At 35.8% G+C, this 12385-nt stretch overlaps 1 protein-coding gene across 2 annotated transcripts in view; it reads right to left on the bottom strand.

The window, feature by feature from the left end:
- Window positions 1-4083: 4083 nt before the first annotated feature.
- prom1 (prominin 1) overlaps window positions 4084-12385 on the bottom strand; it is a 41971-nt gene continuing 33669 nt past the window's right edge. Inside the window, exons 20-27 of one of the 2 annotated variants that reach the window (XM_015383852.1) lie at window positions 11785-11877; window positions 11305-11358; window positions 11138-11218; window positions 8806-8874; window positions 8415-8504; window positions 6271-6386; window positions 5787-5852; window positions 4084-5632 (exon numbers count right to left, since the gene is read on the bottom strand). In XM_015383852.1, the coding sequence (XP_015239338.1) occupies window positions 5569-5632; window positions 5787-5852; window positions 6271-6386; window positions 8415-8504; window positions 8806-8874; window positions 11138-11218; window positions 11305-11358; window positions 11785-11877 (633 nt within the window). In that variant the 3' untranslated portion in view covers window positions 4084-5568. The remainder of the gene's footprint in view (window positions 5633-5786; window positions 5853-6270; window positions 6387-8414; window positions 8505-8805; window positions 8875-11137; window positions 11219-11304; window positions 11359-11784; window positions 11878-12385) is intronic. The other variant, XM_015383853.1, reaches the window with a different exon arrangement.

Raw genomic sequence — 12385 nt, 5'->3', positions numbered from 1 at the left:
AATGCAACTTTACAAGCTGACGTATGGTTTATTAATGATTGGGGCTTACTTAAACTCCTCCTTCGCTTGCTCACGCAAACATAAGGTACATGTGGCATGTTTAAACCTCAGAAAATGATTGACGAGATGGCTGGTAGGAGGGGAAGGGATGGAAACCACAGGAGGATATGGAGAGCTAATGAAGAGTAAGAGGCGTAAGAGACTTACACATGAGACCAGATGGTGGCATAACAGGAGGACCATTGACCATTGATGAGGAGGAGAGCAGCAGGAGTTTGCCCTCTTTGCAGATTTTATCTGGGTTGTTTTTTCACTTTTTTACATCTTTAAAATCATTAAACTAATTTTGAAATCAGATCAAAATAGCTTGAGTTTCTTGAAAAGGGTCTTTTCAAGAAACAAAATTGAATTGAAAACAAAAATTGCCAATAAGCACTTGAAATAACTACCCAATGAGTTTTTTTTCACAACTCTTTTACCATATCTTCAAGATTTTCTGCAAAAAAGCAAAAGTCATTGTTTTATAAGTTATGGCAAGTCTTCCAGGGGATGAAGCAATAAAACAACTGCAGATAGTCACACTGCTACCACCATGTTTAATGTGGTCTGTTTCTGAAATGATTGATTTTATGTATAATGCAACAATTTTTTGCATTTACTTAGTCATATTTATTCACTTTAACACATTTTTTTCATGTTAGCATGGTCGGACATAGAACAATTGTGTGGAAGTAACTAAATATGATTAAGAAGCTAGATCCTAAAAACAGTTGTATTATTTTTTTCAGTGCTGAAACTGTTTTCTGGATTGTTTCTGGTTCTGAACCAAATTAACCAATAAAGCATGAAGTGTAGGGACTGTATAGTGATGCATGAAGTCGTTAATGTATGGCTAAAGTAGTTTTGATAACCTATAAATTTAGACCATAAGTTCTTGCAGTTGAATGTTTTTTTCATTTTCTTAAATCATCAGTCTAAAATCACTTATTAGTGTCACCAAACAGGTAAAGACAGCACTAAGCTAGGAAGACCACCAGTATTTGGCATCATTTTATGTTAATTAATGTTAAAGTTTTTTTAAAGTTAAGGAGAATTCTTTATCCGGAGCTCCTCAGAAATTTCCAGCACAAGCCTCCCGTCTGGGGTCTTTGGGGATTTATACATCAGCAGGCATGAGTTCCAGCAATGTTTCTGCCTCCCGGAAACCATCAGAGCAGACTGTTTAATTTGGCCTCACAGGGTGGTCTGCCAGTTTTTCTTTCAAGATGCAGATCCTGACTACCATACTTGTCCCCTTACATGTGGTTTCAATGACGTAATCAACCTTAATTTGACTTTATGGGCAGATGTTTGATCTTTTTTAGGAATAAGGAAGCTACTGTATTATAAGGATAGGGACTAGAGAATTGAACGGCACTGGTCTCTTTGCATTAGAGGGATGTGTTAAATTGTGAGGGATTGAGGGATAGCACAGCAGAAATAACTTGTTATACAAAGAAATGCAGTCACTTTTAGGGGGAAACTTCTGAGCCAGAAAAGCTTTAAAACAACTTAATGTTAGTCACAGAAGTACATTCTCTATGTAAAGTTTATTTGTGAGCATTTTTTGTTTTAACTCAAACCAAAATGGCTACACAAAAGTAACTGAAGTAAAATATTCCTGACAATATAATGTTATGGTCAAGTTTGTCTACTAAGCCTAATAGAAAACAGCATCACAAACTGAAACATCAGGAAATGTAAAATAATAATCTGACTGAATCTATTATTTGAAGGTGGGCTTCATAAATTATATTTATGATGCAAATCAGCACAGAACTAATCCACAAGAGACAAATTAATTTCCTGCATGAGTAGCGCGGCCCCATGATGCCATACGGGTAACTGTGGGTGAGCTGGCCAGACAAGAGCATTAGAGAAGACCAAGGATGTTCGAATGAGATAGTGTGAAGAGGAATGGTGAAATATCCCTCTGTTTGTATTTTTCAGCCTAATAAACTGAAGTAGGCTTTGTTTAAATTAAAAACACATGCACTTCTTTAAATGTAGCTAAACCAATTTGAGTTAGATTTGTTTTGATACTGCCTATACAGTAATTTGAGTTGTTTTAAAACTGATGAATGATTACATTAAAATGAAATTAAGCTCTCAAATGCTTTGAAGGAGAGAAAGTGTTGTTCCAATGGACAAAAGTGGGGCATGCAAACTATCAACAGCAGTGGTGCTAGTAAACTCTTGTACATGGGATTTCTAAAAACAGTATTAACTTTAGAATTTCCAATCATTAATAATTAAATATGTGTTACTTTTGTTAGTCATTCACGTTTTGTTTTAATAACTGTTCAAATAACATTGACAAGAATACAAAAATACAATGGGTTTAAAAAAAAGTATTGGTTTGTAATTTCAAGCTTAAACCAAATATTCCGTGTTTTAAAGGATTTAAAGCAGTGTGGTTAATAATGACTGTAATAAGTCATAAAATTAGCAGAGAGAAGAGTAGAAGCTCTTCGCCTCAGGAACTGGACCCTAAATGGCTGCATTGAGAAGAAACAGCATCTGTATATGTAAACAGCTCTATGCCTTAACTAAACCATGTGACAAAACCCACTCAGTAAGGTCATCATTTGCATGAGGATCATTTCAACACACCTAAACCCTCATGCCAATAATTGTATTTTTGCCTCTTGTCTTTTTAATCGAAACAAAACTGCTTTTTTAGTCTTTCATTATGGTTCATTGCAGAGAGTCAGATTCAGTGGTAAGAGTTAATGATGCATACGCCAAAATTAAAACCTTAAAATAGAAGAAAAAACATAACAAAGACTTGGTCGACTGAAGTTTTTATTCACAAATCTGCAATTTCTGAACAAAATTCATAATTTCTTTGGTCCCTAGACCTCTGTTGTCATGGCAACATGGTCTAGCAAAAGCTTGCTGTGCTAACTTTATGTGTTAGCTGTCCTTAGCATATGAGTATGCTAAAAAGCTGACTGTATTGTTTGGTATTAGATCAACTCTGAAGCTGCCAATGATCTTATTTAGTATTTAAAGGCATAGTTTAATATTCTGGGAATCCAATTTGTGGATCCTGACAGGGTTAGCTGAGAGAAGAGATGTCCAAAATTGAAAAACACAAAAACTGAATGAATGTGTTTAGAACAGAACAGAAATCTTTAAACCATTTAAATTGTTTTAAATTATCTCAAATAAAATACATAGTCTCAGTTTATCTGTTATCTGTAATGTACCTTCACTTGGAAAGCACAGTGGTGGAAATGTTAAGCTTTTGTCTGGCAAACAAGTACATTTAATTGAAATGCATTTTTATGCAGACATTCGTGGTGACTGAAAGAAAAGTTAAAGCTCTGGATCAAACATAGTTCTCATAAAGCCAATATCTGGTTATACTTCTAATATTTACGTAGAATATTACAATTATTTGTTATTTTGTGCTAATTAAACACAAAAGTGTCTAATTATTTACCGAAACTATTGGCCTGACTGTGATTTTTTTATATTTTCTCCTAAAAATCTACGCAGTCAATCATCCAAAAATAATTTAAGCTATGATACAAATACCCAGAGAGAAAAAAACAACCAAACAATAAATCTACAAAAAAAACAACACTAACATTATATAAAACCAAAAATAAAAGATATATAAAACTTTCAAAAGTTTTGAAAGTGTAAAAAAAATGTACATCTCAGTTGTTGTGGTTGAACTGATGTACATAGAATTTCATTCTTTACAAGTCAGTGTTGATATGCAGGAACTGAGGGATTTCTACAGCATGGATAGCTAGAAGGACGCTGGAGCGATCAAGAGAGGATTTTATAGGTTTGCAGATGGCTGCCATCTGAGATCTGTTTAAACAAGATAAGGAGTGTTCCTGATTCTTGGCTTTTCTTATCTTCAATGGATCAATAAGCTGAAAAAAATCCCAGCAATCCTGGAAAAAGGACAAGAAAGGGAGCAATTTGTTATATTCTCCATTACTAAGAAGAATATGTAAGTTTAAAAAGTGAGAACTCACCTTTCCAGGACAGATCAGTTCCAGCTCTCCTGCCCACTGCGGAGGAGAAGACATCAAATCAAACACGGTGCATTGTGCAAAAACACCTCAAATTTTAACTTTTTTAACATTGGCTGGAAACCTCTTTTTTGTTAGTGCTCAGAATGAGGCCAAAAATGATTTCCTTCATTGTTTTACGAGGCTGACAAGCTCTTTTAGGTGTTTTCTGATCAGAATAAATACCAAGACTCCAAGCTTGTTTCCTCATTTTTGAATTCTCCTACTCTCTCTGTCTGCTACTTTTCATCTTCATTCATTAGTTTTTTTTACTAAATCATTGTTTATTTTAATTTAATCATCACTATACATCATTATTTATTTCAGTTTGATAGAACCTCTTGTTGATTCTTATATGTATCTTTCATTTGGTAATCTGTAAACCTTTAAAATAAACCTTTTTTAAAAAGTATTGTTTTTCCTGAGGAGTCACTTTTGGCTGCACAAAGAGTTTTTTTCAGTTCATTTCTATTCTGCTTCCTGTGTGTGGTGACGAAATAAACATTCCAGCCACGCTTGTTCAGTTCTAGTTGGTTTAAACATTCCATCATTGTTCTGAGTCTAAATACAGCCATTATGCAAGCAGTCATTTTCTTTTTTAGCCCTTTCCTCATATATGGGGATCAGCTATATCTGCTTTCAATAGAATGTTTTCTTATCTTTCCCACTTAGCAGGCTTGGTAAGAGAAAGTCTCTGATTCAAAGTCATAATTGCACCCAAGGGAAGCAATTGGTATGAATATCGTCAACGCTTCAGTGAACCTTATTGTAGGGATGTTGTAAGGATTGACCAACCACCGGTGTTACTGCATTTCTTAAACAAACCATTATTTCCTCATGTGGGGTGTGCTCCCTGCTTAATAAACTTATTTAAAGATTCGCTTTTTCCACCTTTTTCAGGCTGGACATTTTTTAAGTTTTTGTTTTTATCATCTAAACTTTGAGGGACGCAAAAAGGCAAATTATCAAGGAACCACTTTTAAAGGCTTGTTGTGTCTAATTCTTTAGTAAAATCCTAAACAAATACTAAAGATAGGCTGGTTTAACAAGCATGAAATATTTAGGAGAGGTGACTTTAAAATGCATCCAATTGTCAACTTTACTAATTTTAAATAAATGAAAGATGCCTAATTTTCTCTGACTTATCTACTTAATAAGGTCATTACTTATATCTGGCTGCTTGGAAGAAATTGGCACATTACTCTCTGAGATTTAACTGATGTTGCATCATGGAGCGGTGTTGATGTATGCGAGTCAGATGGACCAGTTTTTATTTATCTTTTCACTGCAATCTTTAAGAAAAGACAACAGATCAAGAAGGTGAGAGTAGGTATTAAAAATAAAAAAGGTGATGTTTCTCATCAGGAGAATGATACCAAACTGAAGACGGTTTGATGCTGAGTGGCCGATGGGCGGTTAGTGAAGTTAGGTGACCATTAGATGGAGGTTTTCACAGGTTGTAAATACCTCTAATAAGGAAGAGCGTTCCTGAAGGTCACCATTCACTTGGTGGAGCTGAGGCCCGAGGGAACCAAGTCAATGTTTCATTATAGGGAGAGCTAAACACACACATGGACATGTGGAAGTCCTTATTACTGTCTTTAAAGTAATATTCTTTGAAACTTTTTTTCTGGGCTACAGATGAAATCCCCTTCACCAATTAATCCTTCCGCATGCAGACGAGCAGAGTTTCAAATAGAGCACAGCTCATACCTGAGCGGGGCGACGTTTCCTCTGTGATCACACACCTGTTTATCGTGATTATGTGTTTTAGCCCTACTGCAACACAAAATGGAGGGGGATGAAGATGAGAGCAACAACAGAAACACCCTCCTGATGCTAAAAAGCGTGAATTCATCCAAAGAAAGTTTATGCTGAGAAGTAGCAGGCAAGATAGGTAGGAAAGGTGTGATATGGTCCAAAATATCCCCTTAAGAAATGCGGGGATAAAAGGGAAAGGCAAAAAAGGCAAAAGTAAAGCTATAAGAAATTAGAGTGCCACAAGCCATGGGTAAGAGTATCTGGAGAAAACACCAGGATTGAATGAAAGGAAAATCCAAGAAGAAGAAGAATTATGGAAAGAGACAGAAAATATGACAGATTAGTTTCGTTTTGAGCTGAAAATGCTCTGAATCTCCGATAGCAGAAGTGAAAATATTTCCATCTGTAGCTGTCCAAGAAAAAATGATGCACTCACTCTTCAAAGACGTCCTCTGTGTCCATCCGTCTGTAGTATTTGGCCAGTTTGATGGAAAAGATAATGCTGGGAATCAGAAGGATGCAGCAGGCTCCCAAACCCATCCAAAATGTGTTCTGAAAAACAACAACACGAAACTGTTAGGTTTAATGCTGAGTTAAAATATGCATTTATTTAGATTCATAATTATAGAGGTAGATTTGTAAAGCTGTGGGCTCCATCAAAGAAAGAATCAGGTGGGGGTAATCCTGCAGCAGGACACCAACAGGCCGATAACAGAGCGGTTCTAGGTTAACAAGCTCCAGTATGCTCATCAGAAAGTTATCATCTTAGAAATACAATAATAAGAAATTATTTGTTTATACCTTCTAATGAATATTGTACCTAATAGCATTAAATAAAATGGCTGGGGGTAGATTTAGCTCTGCAGAGATCTGCTAATAAGTTATTGTATGATTCATTTGTGTTGGGTTGCATCTAAAAGCAGCAGGACATTAGAGGCTAAGAACTGGACTTGGACGACCCTTGACATCTTTCATGAGTGTAGCAAAACTTTTAAAATAAACCATATCTTTTACACTAGAAAAATATCCAAATAGAAAACAAGTGAAGAAAACATCTAATCTAATTCCATGGCATTCAAGAGGAAAAACCCAGATCATCACAGATCCTCTATTATAGCTAAAAGATAACAGGAGGCGATTCTCCCTGTTTATTTTTTTTTCTTTCTTTCACATATTAAAATGTATAAACTTTAAAATGTATTCAGGAACAAACTGAGCTCAAACACAGAGAAAAGAAGGAACTTGTTTCGTTAGATTGTACCAGCTCTATGCTAATACAAACATCAAACGAGGAAGACTAACGTTTGAACTTTCTAAAAATTACCAATTTCTTTCAATCTGAATTTTGAATTCTTACCAATTTAAAATTGACTGATTTAGCTTTGCTGAAGCTGCCAATAAATCAAAACCAGAATCAGTTGTAAAAAAAGAACTTTAGCTTCACATGCTCACAGTGTGCAGCTATTCAATGTAAATGTTAAGTTTTAGAAAAAGGAAAAGAAAAAAAGTATGTTATATAGATGTGAGTTTGTAAATCCAAATCTTTTTTAAAGGTAAAGTAGCTGACTGCTCTGACTATAAGGTGTTGATCAGAGAGACAACCTAGGGAAATTATAATTGATAACAAACTGATAGGTTAATTGAAGATATGTGGTATGTGTTAAAACGTTAGCATTTATAGGAAGCTTCCAATGGTCCCTTAGCAACAGCTCAGTTGGCTCGTGCCGGCTCTGGATGAGATCACAAGATGCCTCCTGCAAGTTAAGCACAGTCTGATGGCTGCTACTGAGGCTTGGTGACCCTAAACTTAAGTGAGGTTTATAACTAACTTACTCTTAAAAATAAATAAATTATAAATAATTAAATAATAATACAGGTTCCAAAAATGTTAAAAAAGTTTGAAGACATTTCGTTTCCCATCCAGGAAGCTTTTTCAGTTCAAAATGAATTGAATTTTTCAAAAGAAAATTAATTTTGAATTGAAAACAAAGGAAACAAAGTCCAGTGGATTGTTTTTTTTTACTTTTTTGGAATGACTATGACCTGGATGTCTGAGAATCTCCACCAGCAATAATAAAGGTGTATTGTTAAACTGTTGAAATGTAGGTATAAAACAAACATAAATTAATAACGAACTCCCAAAGTGGATTTTTTTAAATTACTTTACAAAAACTGAAGTTTGATTTTAAGATGATAAGCACTGTAAAAACAAATGTTACCAGAGGTGTCAAAAGTATAAATGTTTCTTACTCAAGTAGAAGTATACATTCTACTGTTTCAAAACATTTAGAACTTGGAGTATAAACTTCAGCTTCTTACTCAAATAAAAGTGTAAAAGTACCATTTTAAAACTACTTTAAGCATAAAAGGAAAAGTAATGCTTTAAACCTTATACTTGTTACTGCACTACCCTCTTAAAGGAACATGTTTCAAAAATTCTGAATGATAACTTCCTTATACTTAATTTTCTTAGTTTTATAACTAATGGAAAAAGGGTCAAATTTAACTTTGCATCATCTTGAAAGCGATCAGTCAGAGTTACTGTGAGCACACACAGAAAGATCCACAATGAGTAATTACCACTGAGTCGATGATGAAGCTGCATGCCACGATCTCCATGCTGTCCACCATGTTGCTGATGGGTTTACACTGGGCTACCTCTGCTGTTAGCTGCAGGGGGATAAGGACACACAATATGAACATTGTTGAGTCCCAGGGTATTGCTGGAAGTTGCTGTTCCTGGAGAAACCAACTTAAATCAACAGATGAAATGTCCCGGGAAATTCCTGGAGTGGCTGCTTCTGGCCAACAGCATAACATCTAAATAAACTCCAGGAAGTCATTAGAACCCTGTCTATACAGTAAGGCCACTTTAATGTGAACAGTGGGCCTTTGTGCATTTTCCCCCCATCTAGACTCAATCAATAAAAAAGCAAACATACATCTTTGAAATGATTTGTAAAATACTCACCGAGTTTTTAACCCATTCAGTGTACTGCTTGAAGTAACTCACAAGGCTCTGCACAAAGGCCTTGGTCTCCTGCAGACCAGCAGAGAACCATGTTAGAAATGACAGACTTCAGTAAAAACATTCTTTTAGATAAAAGGATGTAATTAAACCAGAGGTTTAATAATGGTTCAGCAGAGAATAGAAATATAACATTTTAAGAAGGCTTAAATTATGACAAAGAGAGATTTCCTTTTCTTGTTTCTAAACAGACCTGAGCGACCCCTCTGAATTCATATTTTGCTTTCAAAGAGTCAGACATTTCTTTATCTTTAAAGAGGGCTTGATCAACAGCTCTAGACCTTCTGCAGTTTTTCTATTGATGCTGCTTTCCCAACCTTTTACAACCAAATGCTAAATGTTTAAACAAATGTGTAATTATTGAGATGCTCCACTTGTACCAACAAACTGTTTAGGAATAAAAACATGAGCTTAAAAAATGAGCCAGTGTTCCTTCAGAACATTACAGAAAACAGAACAAGCTACTTCCAGACTGTGTCTGCTCATAACATTAAAGTCCTATCTGAAAATGAACTGAAGTTAAATCCCTTTTAGAAAACAAAGTATATTAAGCACACGTATTTCCTATGATGTGCCAGTGTCTTTTTTTGTTCAGAGAGAATTGATATATCTTTTCATTATTTTTATTCCTAGTTTTGACGCCCACTCCGTCAACTAGAAATAGAAGCTACCTAATATTAGCGAAGAAGAATGCCCAGTAGTGTCTGCGCAACCATCTGCTTGTGCTGCAGCCTTCATAAGGGTGGCTTAAAGTCAAACATAAATGTGACCAGTTGGATATCTGCCGGAGTCATCCTGGTTTCCTGAGGGAATCAGTTCTAAATCTAAATTCGTAGAACAACTTCTGCAGGGAGAATGGAGCCACCTTGTTTCCTACGCATTCTGGATAGAGTGAAAAGCATTTAAACCTAGATCTGCTGAACTTATGAATAATTTTTAAAATAACTTAATCTGTTGATTATTACAGTTAATTTGGAATCTCTTTCATATGATACAATGAAAATTAGTATGATATGTGATTGTTTATTGGTCCATAAAACAATATAAACTCTGTCAGGATGCCTTCCTGCTGTGCTGCTTTTTCCTTCAGCTCAGACTCTCAGCTTAGTGTCACAGCCACAATCAGGTAAATAAAATAATAGTCATATACGGCATAAGCATCGGTAACATCAGAAATTAGATATATGAAAATGTGTTTTAATTATGTTTTCAAACAAAAAGCTCCACAGGAAAATGTTACTGTGACATTATGTTACAGTTCATAGGTTTGAGATTGATATACTGGATGAAAGAACAGTGATCATTTATAAAAATGTTTACACAAAGCTAGATGTTCATGGAATTCCATTTCATTGGGAAGTTCAGACTAGTTCATCCAGCCAGAAATCTGGTTCGCCAGCTCATTTATAACAAACTCTATGAATCTTCTCCTTAAAAGAATTGAAACGACAATCGATGGGAGCCGGAATTGCTCTAATTCAAATGTCAAAGGTCTAAAATTCAAAGAATGCTGTTGAGTAGAGAAAGAGTCAGCTACTTTTTGCCATATCACTGAATTGTTGTTTGTCTATTCGAAATAGGTTCCTGGCCATTTTAGTTCAACTGTGAATGCCTTAGTGCCCCCAAGAGGTCAAATAAATATTTAGAAAATCTCTGACATCTAAGAGCCTGCTTCTTCACCATGTCCTTCACTCTGAGCATTCAGCATGAAATTATTTACCTGAAGCAGTGCATCTCCAACATTATGGAAACACCTGAGATTCTTGCTGAATGTGTTACAATACTTCATCATCAGAAACTGTCCCATCATTCAGTTTACATGTTATGATCTAGCTGCATTTTCTGATAAACTACAAACAGTGCTTTAGCAATGAAGACATTCCAAAAGAAATGTCAGGTAGTTTTGTTTTTGAGGTCTGACACCTCTGTTTTTCTTCAAATGTCCACTTCTACCATCTCTTAAGGATCTAAAGCCGTTCACATTTCTCTTCATTCAAAGAGCAACCTTTAAAGATCTTCAGAAAGCCCATCTAAGTAATTGTTAAGTGAAAAGAAAGTCTGTTTCTTAAGAAACAAAATATAAAGAAAAAAAATTCACCATTACAGCAAAAAAATAGACAATTTTGTTATGAAAAAGAGTGATATTGGCAACAACTGGTAAATTAAAAATAAACAAAAACAGACTTTTAAAGCAAATGACACACAGATCTGGGTGCTAAATTCAAATCACTTCATACTAAGCATGTTCTTATTTGCAAGTTGCTGTTTTCTTTACCTGTTTAACAACATGTGAAGCATTGTGAGTTATGAGGTACTCCGCTGCATCAATGGCACTCAGAATGTTTGTGACTTTCATCTGAGACACAAAGAGGAACTCAGCTCATCTGAGCACAATCAACTCATTCCAGCATAAACTGCTCTTATGCTGACAGTTTTACCCACAGGCAGGTCGTTGGATGTCCTCTGCAGCAGTTTGATGCTCTGGCTGAGGGTGCTCTGCAGGAGGACACAAAAACCCAAAACGTTTAAAGATTTCTTTTATTAATAAAGGCACACCTAAACAGCTGGGTGTCACCCAGAGCTTAAAAATGTTGGTATTGTCACTGGAACATATGACCCACGTTATCACAGCACAAACACAGACAGAAAACACCTCGCAGCAGCTTACCCGCGCTCTGACATATTTCTTTTACCAAAGAGCGCAAGAGGAGAAGGAAGAAGAAGTTAAAAGAAACTTAGAAGATTTAATAATGTAAAAACAAGCTGTGACTGAAATGCACTGTAGCTCTTTAATATAAACAATATCAGTGTGCAACTCGCTCCTTTTTTAAGCTTTTATCTAACTGCATAGTTTAAAGTGAAATTAGAGATGTAAAAGGAGTCGTCTCTATGTATTCAAGAAGTCCAGGTTTGGTTGCTTACCATTGCTTGCTCCAGGGGAACCACCTGCTCCCTGTGGATCGTTCTGATGCTGCTAGCGTGTCCCTTCAATGCGTTCTCCAAAGCTCCACGTGGCTTTAACGCACAAATAATGTAGGATGAATAAGAATGCAGAAACTACACACTGATTTAAAGATCCCAAAGGTAAATGATCCACATATAGCACTGTGCCATGATCAGATTAGACCAAAATAAAGCTCTTTGATATAAACTCAACCTGCTGTGTTTAGAGGAAAATAATTGCTAGATATGTCTTAAAAATCAGTAAACCAGCAGTCTATACCGTAGATGATAACACTATGATTTGGGGCGGTTCAGTGTTGTGCATGAAATGTGTCAGGGTTCTGCCCTCTGTTTAAGTTTATTTTTAGTTTCTTGTATTTGAGTTACTCTCCGTTGCCCCCTTGTGTTTGTTTCCTTTCCCTTTGGCGTCCTTCTAGCTTCCATCCACACCTATTCCCTGTCAGCTCATTAGTCCAGTCTTTGTTCTCTCCTATATATGCTCTCCCTGTGCAGTTCCTCAGTGCTGATTCCACCTCTTTTCCTGGCTCCTCATGAATGTTTTCCATGGTGTTTCCTAGAT

Source organism: Cyprinodon variegatus, unplaced genomic scaffold (genome assembly GCF_000732505.1).
Source record: "Cyprinodon variegatus isolate N-32 unplaced genomic scaffold, C_variegatus-1.0 Scaffold296, whole genome shotgun sequence".
NCBI lineage: Eukaryota > Metazoa > Chordata > Actinopteri > Cyprinodontiformes > Cyprinodontidae > Cyprinodon > Cyprinodon variegatus.
This window is presented reverse-complemented; position numbering and strand designations above follow the sequence as displayed.